Source organism: Gadus morhua, chromosome 4 (genome assembly GCF_902167405.1).
Source record: "Gadus morhua chromosome 4, gadMor3.0, whole genome shotgun sequence".
NCBI classification, from domain to species: Eukaryota; Metazoa; Chordata; class Actinopteri; order Gadiformes; family Gadidae; genus Gadus; species Gadus morhua.
Window position 1 is genome coordinate 20332776 of NC_044051.1, and position 21810 is coordinate 20354585.

General features: G+C 43.5%; 2 protein-coding genes across 3 annotated transcripts in view; both read left to right on the forward strand.

The window, feature by feature from the left end:
- The window catches only part of lamc3 (laminin, gamma 3), a 100544-nt gene extending 93800 nt beyond the window's left edge, over positions 1–6744 (forward strand). Inside the window, exons 24-28 of the mRNA XM_030354263.1 lie at positions 604–706; positions 1575–1777; positions 2893–3033; positions 3586–3682; positions 4780–6744. Of these exons, the coding sequence (XP_030210123.1) occupies positions 604–706; positions 1575–1777; positions 2893–3033; positions 3586–3682; positions 4780–5036 (801 nt within the window). The 3' untranslated portion in view covers positions 5037–6744. The remainder of the gene's footprint in view (positions 1–603; positions 707–1574; positions 1778–2892; positions 3034–3585; positions 3683–4779) is intronic.
- A 1988-nt stretch (positions 6745–8732) lies between these two features.
- On the forward strand, positions 8733–19401 carry aif1l (allograft inflammatory factor 1-like). Of its 2 annotated transcripts, none has more exons than XM_030354278.1 (6): positions 8733–8962; positions 9273–9334; positions 10555–10621; positions 13066–13107; positions 14055–14217; positions 17673–19401. In XM_030354278.1, exons 1-6 carry the CDS (start codon positions 8938–8940, stop codon positions 17782–17784), a joined length of 471 nt encoding a protein of 156 aa, XP_030210138.1. In that variant the 5' UTR covers positions 8733–8937; the 3' UTR covers positions 17785–19401. The 2 variants fall into 2 exon arrangements, with proteins under 2 accessions (XP_030210138.1, XP_030210139.1); XM_030354279.1 differs by having other exon boundaries at positions 8757–8962; positions 9259–9334.
- The last annotated feature ends 2409 nt before the right edge of the window (positions 19402–21810 follow it).

Consider the following 21810-nt stretch of genomic DNA (forward strand, 5'->3'; position numbering starts at 1 on the left):
CCCTGACCACTGGATAGGGTTCATTTATTGGTTTATTTTGTTTCACAGGGCTTTAGTGTTTCGAGCCACAATCACATAATAAGATAAGTGTATAAGTGTTCATCAAAAAGAGCCATAAAAAGCATTATCTCCATCTACGCTCCCTTCCTCCCTACGTTTCTCCGCTGTTATTGACACAGGTAATGGATTCCCTAAACCAATCAGGGGACAGATACCCTGATCGGTCTGACGGAGCCAGGAATGGTCTGAAATCTGAATTGGCTCATACAGAGGCAGGACAGTCAACTGGAAAGAGATAGAGCTGACAGATCAATTACAAATGACACTCAGGCCTGGATAGTGTATTACTAACTATTTAATATAATTGTAATTTACTTCAGTGTTTTTCTCGTCGTTAACATAGTGTATAATATGTGGTTGTGATTGGTTGGAATGTGTGTAGGATTGATGATTCTCGGATTGGGCACGTTACACATTCTAATGCAATTCAAACAATAATACTTTTGGCCGATTGTTTATGGAGAATTGTTCAGATTTTCTGAAGTATGTATGACCTTTTTCACCTAATCTTTTTATCATTCATCCTGTGTGTTGTTTTTAAAGAAAAAGGCTCGCATTGAAGGGGCGAAGGTCATTGCTTTGACATCCGTTGTGTCAGCGAAAGAGATGGAATCTCAAGTCATTACGCTCCACAAAGAGATGGAAAGTAAGTCTTCTTTGCAGTTTCCCTCTCCTTTACTCCCCTATTTCATACATTATTCACATTATTCACAGTCATGGAGCTGAATTATTCAAATAATATATAAACGTAGGGGAAGAATTAAAAAAATGGAAGCTAATATCACATTGCTTGCCTGAGCGATTATTTGTAATCCCGGCATCAATTGTTTTGCTGGCTTTTCGCCCTGTGTGCATTAAACGCAGCAATAAGTCACTCAAAAAATAGATCTTCTTTCAATGCAGTCAGATTTGAATGGTCCTGAATAGTTTAAGTCCAAAGTTTTCTTTTGGCCTGTCTATGAGTTCTAGAGTTTAGAAAAGTAATTTACCAAGAAGTCAAAAAGGTTTTCTTGGGAGATATTTCACAAATCCCTCATAAATATCTCAAAGAATATCCACTGACCTATCATTGAACGGCACACACTCTCAGACAGTAATAATCTCTGCTGTCAGCAACATACCAAGCATTCCAACAATGGACTCTTATCACCCAGGTAGCGTGGTAGGACTCACACAGGTGTCGCTCATAACACCAATTATGGCTCTTCTCCTTTGATGTACCAGGGCAGAGCTAGTGGACTAAACCAGTGAAGATAGCATACATTGACCATCTACCATGTGCCTCTGGTACATAAAAGCATCACACCCATAGTAACTGTTATGTGTTTTGTTTGGTTATTCCCATGATGGCACCTCTGTGAAAAGGGTCTGCGCACACTCTTCAAAATACACTTTCACAAATTAGAATTGAAATCAAATTCAACAGATATTAGAAAAGAATACAGGGCTGGAGCTAGGACCCCGCCGCCCTCCCCTGTAACCTAGAGGTTCATTTGATCCACGTGACCCATTAGCCATGGAGAGGGACTGGCCCCGCCTGCAGGCCCAGACGCGACTGGCCGTGAAGAAGGAGAGGCCACTGGAGGAGAAGGTTCTGGCGGACGTCAGGAAGAAGGTGAAGCAGGTGGAGAAGATGCTCAACCCGGCGTTGGGAAACACGCGTCTCTCCAACGCCACCGCCCATGAGGCCCTGGAGACGGCCACGGCCGCCGCAAACGTACGTCTCAGGGTCAGAGGTCAACGTGGGCTCTGGGAATGTTGCCCCTTAAAGATAGGATCATTGTTTTAAATGTACACATAATTTAGATTCAAATAGGATTTTTGAATATCTCACTGCATAATTTGCCAAACGGACATAATGTCCCTAAAACATATTACATGGGGGCAAAACACGTTTTTCTAAACACGTATTACATGGGCGCTTGTTAAAAAGTATATTTGCTATCGTGCTACGTATGCTCCAAGTGAGGATGTGTGTTTGTATCTCTGTGCTAAACTTATTTTTTCATTGGAGCCATCGCTTTTGTTTAAATGTATTATTAGGCATGGGTCCAAAACTATATAAGACCAATAGCCATCCAACCACAACTCAATCAAGATAATGATTATTCCTTCTTTCGCTCTCTGAATCAATTTGGTCCTGTGAAGGGAAATAAAGACTTGAGAAAATCTAATTTTGAAACATAAGTGAATGCATCAGTAAAAAGTTATCCATTCCCCAGGTTCATGTAATTTTTAACTAGAAAGTTTCTCAAGAATAAAACTCGCCCATCCACAAGTCAATCCATTCAATTAAGTTTTCTATGTGACCAGACACACACACACACACACACACACACACACACACACACACACACACACACACACACACACACACATACACACACACACACACACACACACACACACACATACACACACACACACACACACACACACACACACACACACACACACACACACACACACACACACACACAAGCACACGCACACGCACATCCACACACTCTGGGAGGAAAGACTTTCAGACTTAATTTACTGATGTCTCAACATGATATAGCTAAATGTAGCTACGACTCAAGCCACTAGAGGTTATATAGGTATAACTGTCGCAACGACTCAAGAGGTTATATAGCTATAACTGTAGCTACGACTTACAGTAAGCCACTACAGGTTATATAGGTATAACTATAGCTACGACTTAAGCCACTAGAGGTTATATAGGTATAACTGTAAATACGACTTCAGCCACTAGAGGCTGCTAATGGGAAAATGTACATAGTGCAGCTTTCTGGTTTGAAATATCTTTCCCCTCATTTTCACTCGGAGCAGGAGGCCAAAGACAACGTGGTCCAGGCCAAGCAGACCCGGAGTGCCTCCAGGCACCTTGGGACCCAGGTAGAGGCCACCATTCAGCAGCTGGCCCAGCTGGAGAACAGCTCAGCCATCGCCAGCACCCAGCTCACCTCAGAGGTACCAGGATGGGGGGATTGGTTGGTGGGTCGATGGACAGATGATTGATGGATGATGGCAAGGTGGATCAGGATCATGATGTGTGAATGGACAAAGGGGTTTTTAAGTCACCCTTTCAGGGAAATCGAGGCCTAAAAGCAGCACACTTCAGTTCATAAAAAATATGACTATATTCAAGTAAATGTTGAAAAGAATATTTGCAAATTATAGTAAAAAAAGGAACTCACAGTAGGTAAGGTTAAAAACATTTAAAAAAATAAAAAATAAAGATGTATAAATAAGCACGTGTGACAAAGCAGTAAATATCCATGTAAACCGTATCATAATCTTATTTATTATTGTTTGGAAGACATTTAGTTGGGCCCTGTGTAAGGGAGGGAGACAAGATGGCCTGACTCTCCCTAGCCAATCAGTTTGCAACAACACCTGCTCACTCACCTGTCTTCTAATCAAGGGTCCCACGAGCCACACCCCCACACCATGTTAATAAGGGCTTCAGGATGATGGCAAGAGGATTATAATATAGTGATTGTTCCTCTATTTCTGATTTAGCCTATGAACCTGAGGGTGGTGAAGGAGGACATGGAAGCAGCCAAGCTCCAGCTGGAGCTCTACGCCTCCACCCTGACGGAGCTCGTCAGTAAGATCGGTACGTCTCACCTCATCTTTAATCTGTCCAATCAATCATCTTGTTAACGTGCATGTGTAATTGTTATTTGATATCGCTCCATAACAATTAACAGACAGATCAGAGAAATTGGTTGACGGTTTTGATATTGTATTTTAATGCTATTTTTTTTTTTATCATAGAGCAGGAAATTACAAGTTAGTGAGCCAAATAATAAGATGGATGGTGAGATGACGTGCAGCATCCTTCCGACCTCCCATCCATCCAGTGTATTTCTTCTGTGAATTTTTCTGTCTGCATGCCTGGATTGTGCTCACCTCAGCATAGCAATCACATCAAAATAGTGATCACGTGGGAGATTTAATGAACTGTTTCCATGAACAAAGTAGATCCGCACTTTCTCTGTCAGTTTCTCGCAGTACGATGCAGATCTATTGCGACAGGGCACTCTATCTCTGTTTGTTAGACGCACACTGTTCTGCTACGATTCACCTCTCTGCTGATTAGAGTCCCAATGCACGCACATCCACACACAGACACACACACACACACACACACACACATACAAACACAATCTGCACTCCAAAACTATATTCACGATAATCTTAAAGGCCATCTAAATGTTGCCTTTTATATACAAATATATATCAATTCCCTGGTGTTCTGTAACAACTTGGCTAGAATTTATCTGTTCTTCAAATATGATGAGGGAGACTCCCATAAGTGGATAGATTTTTGATTGCCTCTGATCAGCCTTACAAGTAGTTTGTCATGATAATGTTCCCCTTTCAAGCAAACCCAAAGCACCATGTTACCCTGTTTATGGGGTCACTATGGATCCCTCCATGCCTTCTATGGGGTCACCATGGTAACCCTTCATGCTGTCTGCGGGGTCAACACGGTAACCCTGCGTGCTGTCTACGGGTAACCCTGCGTGCTGTCTACGGGTAATCCTGCGTGGTGTCTACGGGATCACCACGGTAACCCTGCGTGGTGTCTACGGTGTCACCCCGGTAACCCTGCGTGGTGTCTGCGGGGTCACCACGGTAACCCTGCGTGGTGTCTGCGGGGTCACCCTGGTAACTCTGCTTTCTCTCCGCTGTCCGGACCGGTTCCAGACGGCCAGGTGAAGCTGGAGCGCTTCGACCGGATCCTGAACGAGACGGCCCTGCGGCTGCGCATGCTGAGGGGCAGCGTGGAGAGCCCCGCGCTGGGCGGGAAGATCCAGAGGCTGCGCTCGGCCGCCCAGGAGCAGCAGGGCCGCCTGGCCTCCATCGAGGCCGACCTCCAGGAGATCAGCCAGGAGAGGGACAGCCTCAAGGACATTACCCTCAACCTGCCCAAGTCCTGCCCCCAGCCCACGGGGGCCGGCTAGGGGGATGTAGAGGAGGGTGGGTGGCAGGGGATGGGGGTTGGTCATGGGTGTGGTGGTGATGGTGGGGGTCTTGGGTGGGTGGAGCATGAGGGGGGTGGTGGTAGATTGGTGGTGGTTGGTGCGACATGGATGGGGATGGTGGTGGTGGTTGTTGGGAAATGGGTGGTGGTGGTGGTGGTTGCCATGGTGCTGGTGGTGTTGGTTGGGACTTGGGCTCCAAACCCCGACCATCAGCACCCATGTCCCAACCTCCAAATGTATTTTGAATGTTGGGTAGGGTTGCTGGACTGCTGCCCAAAATGATAATTGTGTTCCTTCCCGTTCAGTTTTGTTTGTGGGTGGTCTTTGTTGTGTTGACCTCGCATGTCTTTTTTCCCACATACTCCTTACATTCGCACATTTTCAATCAAGAGACACACAAATACAAAAACACACACAAAAGCCTTACTCACAAACCACCCCCTCCCCCCCCCCCACACACACACACACACCATCCTTTTTCACAAACACACACACACACACACACACACACACACACACACACACACACACACACACACACACACACACACACACACACACACAGGCTATTCTTTCCCAAACACACACACAGTTTTCTATCTCTCTTACACACAATCGCACAGACACACACTCAGAAACAATGGCAGACAGTCAACTCTACCTCTTCGTTCCACATTAGTTCCCAATTTTATTCAAATTGAACAACATAATGACTTTAATTAAACCTTCTGTAATTACAGGCCAACTTGAGAGGCCTCTTTCATCTGTGGGGAGCTTACAGGTGTGTTGGAGTGCCTCTCTGCACTGACACGTTCAATTACACTGCAGCTCCTTTCTCTATCGCCCTGCTTTCATTAGTGCATTCCTCCCATGGCCCCCTGCTGGTCGTCCAGGTCAGCACACAACTTCTTTAGCATTCCTCTCTCTCCCTCTCTCGCTCTCTCGCTCTCTCTCTCTCTCTCGCTCTCTCTCTCTCTCTCTCTCTCTCTCTCTCTCTCTCTCTCTCTCTCTCTCTCTCTCTCTCTCTCTCTCTCTCTCGCTCTCTCTCTCTCTCTCGCTCTCTCTCTCTCGCTCTCTTTCTCTCTGTGGGATGATGAACTGCTCTGACAGAGCATCATTCAGATACACAATACATAGAATTAGCTTCTGTAGGATTGATACATTCAGCCATTTAATCTGCACTATTACTAAAGCAACTTACAAGTTACAAGTACACAATCAAAGTGAGAGTAACTAAGGTAAAAGTAAGTGTGCAGAGTAGAGTTGGAATCAGAGAGATGATTCAATGAATGAATTGCATTTTTATTTTTATATGAATGCCATACTAGAGCTACATCTCAGCGATACAGCTATCTCAACAAAATTTGTTTTTTTAACTTCAACACCGTCTATTAGCATATCCATAGTCCATAATATCCCAGAAAATAGTATGCAATAGACAGTATGTTGTTATATTGGTGTTGTATGAGCTCCATCTGATCTGCATTGGAGAGGGGTGAGGGCAGAAGGGAGAGGAGAAGAGAAATTTACATTTTTTTTATTTTTTTTGTATTTTGTCTTTTTTTCATGCTGTCAAATAGAATAATAAAACAAATATTTAAAAGCTTTATGGTGCAATCCCATTTTCAAGCCATCCATTGATTGATCTGCATGTCTGTCTCAATAAAAGACTGACGCAATACGTTTATGAGAATTGTCATCATTGCCATCTCCACAGAATTTTTAAAAAAAGTATCATTCTTTGTAATTTTAGGATTATTAATCTTAGATATATTATTAATTGTTAACGTAAAAAATCCAGATATCCTGCTCTTGAAGTTTAGGTTAATTAGGCTATATTTAGTCATTGTACTTAAAATAGTGATTGTGAAAATATTGTGGACATCACAGTGGAATAATATAAAAAATAACTATCAAACAGCAATCAAGCACGGGTCAACAATGGTTTGAACACCTTTAATGTACAATATTATTTTATGGAACCCTCTGACCATTGCTATAATTTCAAAATAACTCAAAAATATAGGAAGGCTATAAAGACGGACTTGGCTTGGTTTGAATTGATTTAATAAACTTGTGTCTGGTGCGTGCAGTGAGCAGCAGAGTGTCTGGAGATGCAGCTCACCTACTCATCCCATTTGTATAAAGATGTATGTGCCTTCTATAAAAGGCCAATTATTTTGCCTCTGGAGCAACTTTGGCACTGTGAGGCTAAGATGTAAGACGATTAATCACTTTTGACGATGATTTGTTTTAATTATGCGGACTAGTATTTTTACAACCTTTTCAATTGAACAAAATCAAGATATTAGCTTGGTGTCTTTGCATAGTTTTTATTGGGCAGTTACAATAATTTGTGAGTCAGTTTTAATGGTTTTTTTATAACGTTAACAAGGGATCTCAAGTGATGAGGGCTTATTTAACGGCACATTTGACTTTGATGTAACCAAAGGCCTAATTAACAGGAGAAATAGTGGATATAAATCAATGGAAGTGGGTGCTATGTTATTGCGTGCCCACAAGGTGGCGAAAAGACAACGTCGTCTCTGTTAATATTTGTTGTAAATTCCTTAATTAAAATATATTTAAAAGAAAACATTTACATTTAGAAGCCTTGGATATGTTCTCAGATTAAAATAATTTCAAATACATAATGGATAAGTAAGCTATGCATATAAATAACCCCACCTTCAGCAATTAAATCCATGAAAACTAAAAGACCGTATTGAAGATCTAAATTATGCTACGACAATTACATATGCATATACTGTCTGATGAATTTTAAATAAAAACTTGTTAAAATATGTACCTTGGTATTGTCACTTTGATTGTTAAACATAGCATGTTCAAGCATGTTGCCCAGCATCCAGTAATCATTATGAATGGAAAATACATTTCTGGATATTACTGGACACTGATCCACAAGCCATGAGCAATGATTACAAATATTTTAGTCAGTGTATTGTATTGATGATTTATTTAGGTTTTGGTATTATGCCATCACAGTATAACCCCACATGGGGGAGCTATTTGTCCTGTTAAAATCATTGTGAGCGTGTCCTATTCCTATTTTAACTTTACTTTTACAATAATTAGATGTGCCATAATTATAACGTTCTGAATCTTAAGGGGTCGATCGAGTGTCTTTTTATGATCCATATTGTTACAACTGTTTGATTTTAGTGTTTAGACACCTCACTATTTAATACGTGTAGGATACTGTGTAGAATAGTTGTTCTGCATGATTTTTTTTTTTTTCAATTTCTTACGTATAATATATGCTTTTGAATAGTGTATATATATATATACATAATATGTGCTATTCAAAATGTAAATCTAAGTAGACTATAGGATTTAAATTGCATCTTCCCTTTCTTACTTGTCTCATGCATTTTTACAAATGTATTTCTGTAGAAAAACATTTTAAATAATTTAACCGGATGGAGATTAGATTGTTACTATTTTTCAGAAAAAACGTATCCTGCAAGCCAAATTGGACACTTCATGCAAAACGTAAATATAAAACGTTTTTACATATTTTTTTACTTTGATATATTTTCAATAGGGGAAAATCGATCTTCTATGTTACTTATACACATATCAAAAAAAAAATTAAAACCCTCTGTGCGCACTTGCATGAACCCACCACTAGATGACGGGCGAGAGCCAGAAGCATTCCACGGTAGAACAAGAAGCACATCATCACTCAGCAGGCTGGGCTGCGTGAGTAGAAGAGAGACCAGACCAGTGGCTGCTGTACTCGACCGGCCCTCTCTCTCTGCACACAGCGCTTCCGCCGTCTAGAGGAGACCGACACCCCGCCTCCACGGAACTCTCTGTTCATCCCTGGATATCAATCAACGCAAGAACCGATTCCGCGATGCCTTCTAACATGGGCGCTCAAGGTAAGACCCGTTATAACGGTTAATGCGTCAGTTTGTTGTCGTCGTCGGTTCGACCAGAACCCAGGCTCTCATGCTGCTGGGACTCCGGCTAGCTGGAGTCGGTACTGCTCTCCTGCACTTGACAATAGAGCATCCATAGGCCACGTTGAGATTCCGATCACACACATACGCACGCACACGCACACTATACACGCACACAAACACACATACACACACGCACACACACACACACACACACACACACACACACACACACACACACACACACACACATTGTGCTGTTAAAATAAATGTAGTTAATTGTTTGCAGGTGGAAAGGCCTTCGGGGCACTAAAGGCACAGCAAAGGGAAAAACTGGACGAGATTAACAAGGTGAGGATTTGTGAATGGATGCGTGCGGTTTATAGCGGGATCCAGGGATCGTACACACAGCTCAGGGTCGGTTGCCTTGGCGATGGACGTGAGACGGTCATGGTCAGAGGACACTGGTTTTATCTTCATAGCTGTCTTCCTTCTAAGTCTGCGTTTATATTAATGTTATAATTATAAGTTAAATGCATCACGTATGTGTGTTAATCTTACAGCCCCACACAACTCTGTGTCCACTAGAAGGGATAAGCACACATCTTGCCTGACGACAAGACTTATTACTTTACTTGTTCCCGCTCTCACTACTGGCCAAGTGAAGCCATCAGACCCTCATCGCCTCGTCCCTGATTACCCAGTCGGTTATCCACTTGTGTTTAGAGGGGGAAACAGGTGTCTTTGGGGCGGTCTGACAAACCTCTTTGTCTCAACACTGCAATACAGCCCCCCTAAACGTGCAGTAGTTCAATAAAGAAACTAATTCTGCTCGGATCCCCATTACTAGTACTGGCCGTCACCAGACACTGAGGTTAAATGGGTAATATGGGGTCGTGACCAGCGCTGTGCCCTTACTGGAGCGGAAACCAGTCCCCTATTAATTTGTATTGATTGCATTGTGAGTGTTGTCGGCATTCCTTCACAGGCACTGACAGAACAAAGGAAGGGGAAGTTTGCCCCCGCTGGATGGTGTAACCTATGATCAGGTTCAGCGGCAGCCCATCTGTCAAGCTCTCTTACCGCTAGAAGCGCTTGAGATTCTGGAGACCAGTGTGGTCTGGACAGTTCATGGGAATGTCCAATCTCGTCCCTTCTCCAGCTCTCTGTTTCTCCCCCCCCCTTGCCTTACCCCTGGGGCTTAAAGCTATGAGATTCCCGCTTGACAGATTGCTCCATTATAATTTCATTAGACGACCATTCCACCACAGGCTTTTTTTTTTTCTGCTGGGCCGCCCCACTTTGTGAAAAACAAGCACTAATTCGTTATATATGCCAGATTCATAACTAGAGCACAGGGAACAGAAACAGGTTTAAACCAAAAAAACTTTGCACAAGGGAATTATTATTTTATTCTAATCCTGTAGGATTTTGCCATAAAAATAGTTTTAAGTGAGTCATCTCACACTGCTGAAGACATTTCATATTGATCAGAAAGTCAACGGTTTGCAGAGGACAGTTTGTGTTTAACATTCTTCAAATTTTTTCACAATCTCGTATTTCCTGTCTAGGAATATATGGAAGACCAGAAATACCGGGACGAAGAGGACCTCCCTGAGAAACTGGAGGGCTTTAAAAGTAAGGAACTTAGTCACCTTACAATGTGTATCGAATATGGTGTAGAATGATGTGTGTTCCCATATCGATAATAATAGCATTATTAAAAAAATCAATCGGCAAGTATTAACCAAAAAGTCCAAGTAACCTATTATTCATTATGCATTTCTTTATGCGACAATACATTGTTATTATTTCAACATGACAAACGATATAAGACCAGTTCTCTTGACTAAACTGTATTGCCAGTCAAATCAAATGCCTCCCACCTCTGACAGGTTTGAGGCTTTGTTTTGCTGTTTTGAATATATCACAAGCATGAGTCCCACATACAATCTTCATCTGCACAATGACTATAGAACCCATTGTTTTACGGGTGACCTCACTAAAGTGCTGAGCTGCTCTCCTCCTCCTCTCCTCCTCGTGGGAGAGGCGAGCGGCGCTCTCTGAGATGTATGTGGGTTGCGGGGCCAAGTGCTGGCTGGTCTCAGAGGAATGTGCACATTGGCACTGTCGCTCTCCGCCTGTTATGAATATTCCCTGCTGTAGCCCAAACTGCGCTGTCCGTTCATATATATGTGTATATATATGACTATGGGTGTCCCTTTGTAGCATGCTGGACTTGTCTTCTCGCTGTTAATATTGCATTTGTTTCTGGTCGCAGTTCTTCAAATAATATATTGTCCAGAGTCCGAGAGAGCGAGAGCAGCACAGGGCTGTTTATTTTAATAAGAGTCATAAGTCATGAGATTGTAAACAGTCCTGCTAATGCCTACATTCCGGTGCTGGAATGGATCGTATGGACGGTTTAGTTCTATGGAGGAAGTGTATCAGTTAGCATATCAACAGAATAGACTCACTGTTGTATTGTGTGTGTGTGTGTGTGTGTGTGTGTGTGTGTGTGTGTGTGTGTGTGTGTGTGTGTGTGTGTGTGTGTGTGTGTGTGTGTGTGTGTGTGTGTGTGTGTGTGTGTGTGTGTGTGTGTGAGGCCATTCTTAAAGAAAAAAGTTTCACTTTGTCACATTAAGAGCTTATCTTTCAAAATGCACTATCTCTGTTGCTGCTGCCTAGATATCACAAAAAAAAACGATATGCCCCCAAACATGCCTTAAGAAAATAATGAGTTGGAAGCATCAGATAGTCCAACCATATGCAGCCTGATTATTACCTCAGGGCCTCTTGTGTGGCTGCACTGTTGGCATCATTTGGTGGACATCAGAGGCAGAGGAAGAACGCAGGTCATAGACACGTAGTGAAAGAATCCAGGCTAAGAATCACAGCTTGTTGATGGCCAACGGCCTGCTCAAAGAGACCTGGGGGAGGCCCACTCTCCATTTCATTAACAGGGTTAGCATTGTCCCCCTTCTAGCGCTATGGCCTCACACAACTCTCTGTCTCTCTCTCTGCTTCTCTGTCTCTCTGGATCTCTTACTCTCTGTCTCTCTCTCTGCACCTGTCTCTCTCTCTCCCTGTCTCTCGGTCTCTCTCTGCTTCTCTTTTTTGCTCTCTTTACGTCTCTCTCTGTCGCACACGTACACACGACACACACAAACTCATTGTGGAAGAGAAATAGCGTGTGTATTTCGACCGAGTAAAGTTATCTCACAGGGCAAAAAAAGGATGTATGTTACAAGTTCCTCATTCAGTGACAAGTCCCTAAAACCCCCTTTATTGAAACGATGATTTGACGAACATCCTGAATGGTTGGCCAACAGTGCTGCCTAATTCTGGAGCTCTACTGACGTTTTACACACTCATCATCGTAGGATTATTATCTTACGATGTTTCTGCCCAGGCCTTAAATTGTGTTACGTACCATACTTTAACTAGGGCTGGGTGATATCAAAACATTTATGATCACAAACATTTTCGGGATAATTATACTGTTCAGGTAAATGATCTTTAAATATCAAAATGGTTGTGAATACCTTTCTAAACAATTAAACTGAGGGTCATTACAGTGAAGTAAATTAAAACTAGAATTCCTTTCTCACTGACGTTTTTGAACCTAACCTAACCCTTCTTTTAGACTGTAGAACTTGGTATGATGATGAGTATACATCCTCACTTATACATTTCCATTCAAAGATGATAAACGACAACATTGAATTAAATGTGCATATAATGTAAACGGGCAGTTTGAAATGATGATGAAACCCAATGGGGTAAAGTTTGACCAAGAGGAAAGAAGTCCTCCATCATTATTACAGACTCTGACATCAGACACACGCATGCGCTCATCAGCTGTTTGAGGGTTTGGGTGTGTTTTTTCGCGTGCAGGAAAGCTCACCGTGTGTGTGTGTGTGTGTTTGTGTGTGTGTGTGTGTGTGTGCGCGTGCGTTAAAAGAACACAGGAAAACACACGCCAAAGAAAGTAATTTGCAAAAATGAAACACACCCAGCAGGCTGTCTCCTAAGTTCCCCCCCCAGCTCCTAACAGCCCCATATCACTGTGTCTTCCACAGATAAATACGCAGAGTTCGACCTCAACGACCAGGGAGACATCGGTGAGTACCGGCCGTCGCGCGGCCGCCAGCTGGCCGGCTGCACAGCCAGTCACAACAACTGTCGCTGAGCCGCACCACACAGCAGTAATTAACAGTGTTTGGGGTGTGCCGGTGTCTGTATGGATCAGGCCCGGCGCCAGGCCCGGCTCGTGTGTCACTCTGGTGTTGAGTGAGACCGAGGTGGTCGCCCCTGATCTTTAAACTGATCTGTGACACCGGGCGGTGAGCTGTGGTGGTGTTAGCGTGGCGGCAGAGGAGTCCGTCCAAAGCTCATGGAGGAATGAGTTCATGTTCTTGTTGCGGATCGGTGAATGCTCCCGGTAATACGGAGTCTTGAAGACTTGAAAACGCCTTGGGATTCATTTTACCATGAATATTTTATATTCAGAAGGTGCCGTGCACCATATAATGTTACTTTTTGTTGTGCAATGTGTTATTTAGCTTTTGTACACATACATCAAGGGATCCTTGAAAACGTACATGACATGCATAAGAAAAAACCTGTGTATGAATGAATGAAGATGAGTGCATAATTTGCCGAACTTCTAACGGCAACGGCATGACGGTTAGGATGTGTGGATATTGATAACAGCGTTAGAGTGTTATCAGTATTTTCCTCAGAGAGCTTGGTAAACCCCCCTGGCAGTGAGATTCTTGAGGGGCTTGTGCAATAGGCTCTCTGTGTCCATGTTTGGACTGGGAAAGGTTTTGTAATGGTCGATAGCAGTCGATCCATCTATTGATTATTAAATACAAATAAACATAAATAATGGCAAATTCCCATTAGATGGTCATTTTACCTAGAAATTGCCACAATAATTAATTGATCAACTATAGTAGTGGGTCGGTCAATGCTCCATTAACAACCACTCGGATCCATTGAAATCCGTAGAAACGTTCCCTTGAAACGTTCCCTCGCTCCGTCTCACCGCTCCTTGTGTCCTCAGACATCATGGGTCTGAAGCAGATGATGGAGAAGCTGGGCGTTCCCAAGACGCACCTGGACGTGAAGAAGATGATCGTGGAGGTGACGGGGGGCAGCAGCAACACCATCAACTACCGCGACTTCGTCCGGATGATGCTGGGGAAGCGCTCGGCCGTCCTCAAACTGTGAGTGGTCCCTGGTGGTTCTCTGTACAGGAGGACATGTGCTTTTAGAGCCGCTGAGCCACTGCATCACTGGGAAGAGAGAGAGCAGCGTTTGAATGACACAAAAGGGGGTCACACCCTGGACAGGCTGTTCATCGACGCACAACGTTGCATAATATCCAAACCATTATTTTCAGTGAGAGCCCTCACACTGGTGCTGTGTCACTCTCAATTCCCTGATCCAAACCTCCCATTGTATTATAAAACAGATGAGACCAGGACAACTTCCTCTACCATGAGATGCTGCCCGACACGGCTTGTGATTAGGAATAAATGTTTCTAATAAGATCTAGATTTATAAACGCAATATATGAGTAGAATGCAAACGCAGAATGTTAACATGATCGAGTGTTCAGGTCAACATACATCACAACAAAAAAAAAACACTGTCTTTTCAAGTCCGTAAATAATATAATAGAGGCTCCAACAAATTTGAAACAGCCAAGTATCAAGAGGGGAGATTGTTAGGAAAAACTTGTTGCCGCCGCTATTATATTATTTACGGTAGCCGGTAATCGACTTGTGAGGACTTCCTGGAAACATGGACCTACCGGTAAACAATCCTTTTCATAAACTCCCGGTACGCTAAGTAAATTGTTGATGCTTTGTTTTCTGTGTATGGACCTTATTCATGCTACTGCCGAGGTTTGGTGCTTTTTTGAGCAATATTATTGGTTAAAAAAATGCCGATTTTGGAGCGTTCGCTGTGCCCCTTGCCATAACATGGAAGCAATTTGGGCTGTTGGCGTTGTTCCGGGCAGCTCTATTCTCATTGATCAACAAAAAAATAGTGTATGGAGGGCTTATTTTATGTGTTTTCATGCCGAAAAAGAGCCTGGGTTAAATTTTCGCCGGAATTACACTTTAAAGTATAGTGAGGTACTTTTTCCAGGTGTTTTTCGGGTGCAGACCTCACTGCTGGTGTGTTGTGTTTGTGTGAATCGTGGTGTTGGTTTGAATCGTGCTACTTCTGTGTATGTGTGACTTCCTTGTGTTTGTAAGGTGTTTGTGTGTCCGACATTTGTGAGTCCCTGTGTGTTTGTGCGATGATGACGGGGCTTTGTGCAAGTCCGCCCCAGTGAGTCCTAATGAGAGTTTTATCTGCTGCTGCGTAGGCCAGGACATTTATCCATGAGCAGGGCTGATGATGATGATGATGATGGTGATGCTGACAACCCACACACCACATTAGCCTTGAGTCACCATGGCAACACGACTCCTTTACATAGCCATCCACCTGAGTCATAGCCAGCTGGCTTTAGGATCAGGTACTTCATATACTTGGTGCGCGGGGAACGAAGAGACGAGAGTCATCGAAGGTCTGCCGTTTGATGAGTCATTTCAAAATCCATCCCTCACAGTGTCTGAGTACACAACCAGCCGGAAGGACTGCATTAATATCATCTACATTTAGGGGATTTTGCTGACGCTTTAATCCAAAGAGACTTGCAACCATTCATTCACACACCGACAGTGGACCCAACCAGGCAGGGCAACAGCCAGCTCGTCTGGAGCAGTTAGGGTGTGGCGTGTTGCTCAGGGACACCTCGACACTCGAACCAGCAACCTTCCGGTTACCAGCCAAACTTTTGCTGTTCCAAAATAAACCCCCTGTTTTTAGCTTATCAATGTAAAACAATCTGGGGCCCTTTTCTAAAAGAAGTTGGAGATATATCAATGCCAAAATACTATAATATTATATATACTGTATTTCAGCCATGAAAGATGTTTTGATATGCTTATTGCTTTGATGTGTTGGTGGAGCCTGGGAAGGCCTTTAGAGCAGCCCAGGGCAGTACAACGCTCAGGGCTTGGGGAGGCACAAACCATGGCTCGTTACTGGAAGGTTTGAGAAGGTTTTTGCCGTAGCGTGGCTGCCTGGCTGGACTATGCTGACTGTACCTTATGAGACAAATCTCCTCAGAATCACTCGTATCCTCATGGGTTGAACCAAGCCTAACGGGCCGACCCTGTTCTATCTCTGGAATAAGAAAAGGGCTGCTTATCACCGGAGGTGTCTGTGGCCACAAAGTACAACTTTAGAAGGTCTGTGAGAACTTGACCGTTCCCCAATACAGAATGAGCAGACAATCAAATTTTTGATCGAATTTTACGTATGGATGTTGACGTGTGTCAGTGGATAAGGCTGAGAAGAGCTATAGACAACACCTTGGGTGTTTGGATGTTTAAAAATAGGTATTGGATCACTCTCGTTCCAAACCATTTGAAGTGACGAGTGTATGGAGACTGACTCCCACCACCAAGAAAACATTGACTCCAAAGTGACGGTGCTTCAGTGAGCGGTTGCATGGCAACAGGGTGGGTCATTCACCCTCCGACCCGGGTCTCTGGAGGGGGGGGGGGGGAGTACGGAAGTGCACGCCAGCAGTGCAGGCAGGAAGGAACTCTCTCTGGCGTGGTTGCCATGGAGACGTGCGCCTGCGTCCGAGCGGCCCGGGCGGGGGGGGGTGTCAGCCCGCGGGATCAGGGCTTCCCTTATAGGCTTAAGGGAGCTTTGCAGAGGTTTTCCAAAAAAGGAAATGTAAGACGGACGTGGGCTCTGAATAGCCCCGAGGCCAGGTGCCTCGCACGGCCGTTCAGCGTACACCACCGCTCTCCTTTGTTTTCTCCGCTCCATTATTCCCCCTCTCGCCGCAGCTCCGGGAACACATGTTAATGACTGCACTGACCTGCAGTCAGGCTGCATGTGTCACCTCCATAGGCAGAACACACGGGCTAAAGGTTTTTTGTTTGTCAAGAGATCCTTCACAAACCGCAAACCTTTCCGGGGTTTGAAAGTCAGCGTTGATAGCATATTTCAGGAATGGAAACAGCGGCTGTTGTTTTGTTTTCTTCCCGCCGCGCTTCCCCTCCTCTTTCACACGCCGGCCTCGAGTGTGGAGTCCTGCCGCCTGACGGTCAACAAACACCCTCCCCCGTCCCACACCCTCTGTTCATTTAATCTGATTTATTTCTAGTTATTAGCCCCCCCCCAAAATCCTTTATCCTCCTCTGAGTCAGATTCCAACGGTATCGACTAAGTCCCCATATGCTGTTTTTTGTATGTAAATATTTTTATTTGGATCATAATCTCTTATCACTTGTGAGACGATAAGTGAAGACATCCACGTCATCTGCCACACTGTGAAACTAAACTAGGACTATCCAAGTTACCCCTATCTGTTGCCCTCTTTGTATCAAACATCTAAAGAAGTTTCCAGACACAGTCTGTCAGGAGGCTGCGTGTACCATCGCTACAACCTTTTGCACTCCATTGTTCAACTGTGTGTTGACCCTCATAATGTTCCCATTTCAAAGGAGGTATCACCTTTTAGTAACATTGTCGCTCTCTCGCTCTCTCTCTCTCTCTCTCTCTCTCTCGCTCTCTCTCTCTCGTGCTCTCTCTCTCTCTCTAGGGTGTTGGTCTTTGAGGACAAGGCAAACGGTGCCGGCAGTAAACCAAACGGTGGTGGTGGTGGTGGTGGTGGTGGACCCCCCCCTAAAAGGGACATATCCAGCCTGCCATGAGCCCAGAGGGGGTACGCATACCCTTCCCCCCCCCCCCCCCCTTCAGTTGCCCCCGTGTACATAGCTTTCCCCCGAAACCGGGACGTCAAGGCACCGGAAAAGATAACAATCGTTGTGTGTGACGTCAGCCCCTCTCTGTGGCGGGGGGAACAGAGAGAACAAAACCAGAAGCGAGCCCTCCTTTAACTCTGTATATTTGCTGTGAAAAAAAAAAACACGACCAGAAAAACAAAATCACATGAGCTTTTTTTTTAACAACAAGCGCATACATGTATATATTTATATTGACTATAATAAGAAGCTGCATATTTTTAAACTAGTGTTGACACTCCTCGTGATGTTTGTGATAACGTGTGTCGAGCCCCCCTGTGGTGTGAGCCGTGTGCACTGAGGTCGTCGTGGTGATCCCTGGGACAGCGGGGTCATGTGATTGGTTGACCACGCTGACGACACAAAGAGTGACGTTTGACTGTGAATGATGTGATGATCCCGTGTGTGTGTTCCTTTTTATATCCAGTATAACTGAGATGTAGCATCGGTAGGTACATGTTATCTGGTTCATGGTTTATTTCTATTGTGCACTGTTATTGGTTTAAGGGAAGAAGAAGAAAATTAAAAACGTTTTACTGTTTTGACGCATTACAGCGTTGGTTAGTTTTACGATTGTTCCGTTGACCGTTTACTCTCTCTTCCGGATTATTTTGGGAAGTATTTGATGTTTATTAATCTGAAGTATTGAACCACAAGGTGCACCAGATAAAAGTTCCTGAACAACACGAGCTCCATGAACCACGGTTTCCGATTTTTGTAATGTTACGATATTTGGTTCCCACAAATTAAAGGCTAAATAGACACAAATAAGATCTTGATGGTCAGACCTAAAATGCTAATATTTTGCATGATGAGTCTATAAAGTGAAACATGAAAACCATGAAGGCGGGAACCGAAAAAATAATAAAAGACAGAATAACCTAAGAGGAATTATATAAATCGTCAAATGGAATAGTTTTTGCAAAGTGCCTGAATATACAGTGAGTGTAGAAGTAAAAAGAGAGAACATGGACTTTGTAAATGCATCAAGGTGCTTCTGTGTTCAGCATTACTTAGTGTAGTTTGGTTTTGTTGCTTTGTCTTAATGGCGTTTGTAGAATCAAATTGTAATTGCTTAGACTTTTCCTAAAACTTTTTCCCAGAGTTAACCACTTTTAGCTGTTTTAAGTTTTATTTTATTTTTTCACAAATAGACCACATGTTTAGCTTTTTTGTATTCTATTTCAATTGTCCAGTGTCTCTTTAACCGCCGACTTAGTTAGTTTCAAAGAATAATTTTTGATATCTTTATTTTGTTTTTTATTATTGTGTTCTGACGTTCCTACGTTGTCCTCCGACCAGCTTATCTTCGTGGTAGGGTTAATTGTCCTGTGAATTATTTGTGCCTCGGAGGTAATCTTCCTTCTGGTATGTCGCCAAGCGGAATCGAACACGCCTCTCCGCCACGCACTGCGTACGTCGGTGAAATGGGGATCTTCGGCGTCCTGGTGTTCTTCAACCGTCATCATCAAATTGAACATTGTTTTGAAAACACCAAAGGAATTAAAAGAAATTCTGTTAAGCACACCTCTTTGAGTCTGATGTTTGATGTTTAACTCTTTATTCAGTAGTACAGTAAAGTATTTGCCTATTGGTTGTGCACACTTTGCATTTCCTATTTTTTAATTGTAGATTTATTTCTTAGAGATTGTTGAATTCATGACAATGTCCCAGGTAATATGAACTTAACCAACACTGCGGTGAAGCGAGGGACCCTTGGAAAGCGGGGTTGTATTGCAAGGTGCAGTGCTGTAGCAAGAAGCATAAAATGCAGTATTGTGGGATTGTAACAGGTACCCTGATCATTAAAACCACCCTCACTGTTCCATGAAACCAAGTCCCAGAGGCATCGGCCGTCCCTGAGGAACAAATAATGGGTTTCTTAGAAACAGCTGAGGAGAATAAATATTATAAATGAAATCAATTATCCTCAGTTATGATGAGTCATGTATGTTGTTTTTCACATCTAAGATTCATCCAGATCATTCTAGATCACGCATCATTTTCTGCAACAGATTTTTACACATTTCTTGACTGCAGAGTGCAGAACACAGTATTGTTTGTCCATGCATGGGCGCAATAGAGGACGATATTGTGCAGTTCACTGCCGCTAGTAGTCTAGGTGAGGTAAACAGACCTAGCTTGAGGCTCCACCTGCTGGAACATAGATCTGCTCTGGATTGGACACTGATAGGAGGGATGGGGTCATGAAGGAGGAACTCAACCTTGAGGTTATGTTAGTATTTACTAATGTTATTTAACTTACATTTGTCATGACAATTTCTTATGAGATATTCCGTCTAGGATAGATGAGACTTCTAAATGCATACACTAATCTCTAGCAGAGTGAGCCCCGAAAACAGTTTCACCCAGCCTTTCGACAGTTTCACCCCTCCCTGCACTGCATTTGCCCATACATCGACGAGGGAAATGTTGACATGCAGGGTTTTTTTCCGATATAGATCAGGGGGTCGTTTTGACCGAATTCCATAAATTCAGACTTGCTCTGAATTGAAACACATTTTATTAAAGAGCATATGTATATTAGCTTAGACCCATTTCATTAAAGAGCAGGTAGTTTAGACACATTGCAATAAAGAGCAGATATACACATTGCTCAAGAATGCCAACAGTTAGCCTTTGGATATCGGGGATTAACCCCATAACATTTGGACTGCATGGGAGAACCCCCCAAGACCCTAAACTACCCTGCCCCCCACACCAGACCATGCCACAACACCACAGAGTTCTGCACATGGAACCCGACTGAAACCCATCCTCCTGTTTGGGTTTCCAGGGTTTCTCCTCAGTTCCTTCGGGGGGGTAAGGGGGGGGATCTTTCTTTCAACTAAGGGGGCTAAGGAATGCTGTCCTGTAAATGCGGGCTTTTCTTCTGCCTCATTCCCTATTCCAGTCACAGGTAGCATTTCTTTCAACACATACAGTGTTGAAAGAAATGCTACTATGTTAGCACTTTTTTAGCATTGCCATTGCCAACACATTGCCATCACTATTCTTTCCAGAAGATGTATTACAATTATTTCAAGGTGACGAGGTGGATTCTTTAGTGAATTTTTTGTATTAAGACCTGATAATAATTAATAACCTGATAATAATTATTATAAAAAATAAATATGGTGTCACTGTCCTCATCAGCCAACCTTTTGTGGTATCAAGATATCCTCTTCTCCCTGGCATTCCATTGTGTGACGAGACATTTGTAGCCGTGGTGGGGATCCCAGGAAATGATTGACAATAGTGACACCAAGTGGTGACATTTAACATAGACTAAATTATGGCTTGGGGTTGAATGGACATCTAGGGCCCTATCTTGCATCCGGCGCAAGTGACTCACTGGCGCATGTGTCGTTGCTAGTTTACTGGCGCAGAGCGTTCTTTTCCCACCACCGCCACTCGCCGGTAAATTAGGGATTGATCATGCGCCCCAAGGGGCGGTTCGGCGGAAGGAGGAGGCGTGTTCTGGCGCAAACGGTATTTTGCCGTTTCTGAATACCATTGCGCTACTGACCAGGAAATACCTGGTTTAAAGTCAGTGGCGCGTTGTTCAGATGCTATTTTAAGGGCGCATGCATACATGCGCATGCGATGCATACGGATTGCTTGTGCACCTCGCGCATACACTTTGCTTCTCCCATCTACCTAGCCGCACATTCTTGGTAAATTATTTGGGAAAGAACAGCTGATGCAGCGGTAATAATTGTAGGCCTACTTTTAAATCAATGCATCTGCAAACACCGTACAGCAAACACATATTTTCTTGACAGAGACATCGTGTAGGCCTACATTCCCATAACTTTTAGGATTGATGAGTATTTGATCGTGAAAAACATTGTTTTACCGCGAGTGAGTGTTAAAAAGAATGAATGAATGCGGGCGCGCGTGTGTGTGTGCTCTGTTTAAACACACGCAAACTAC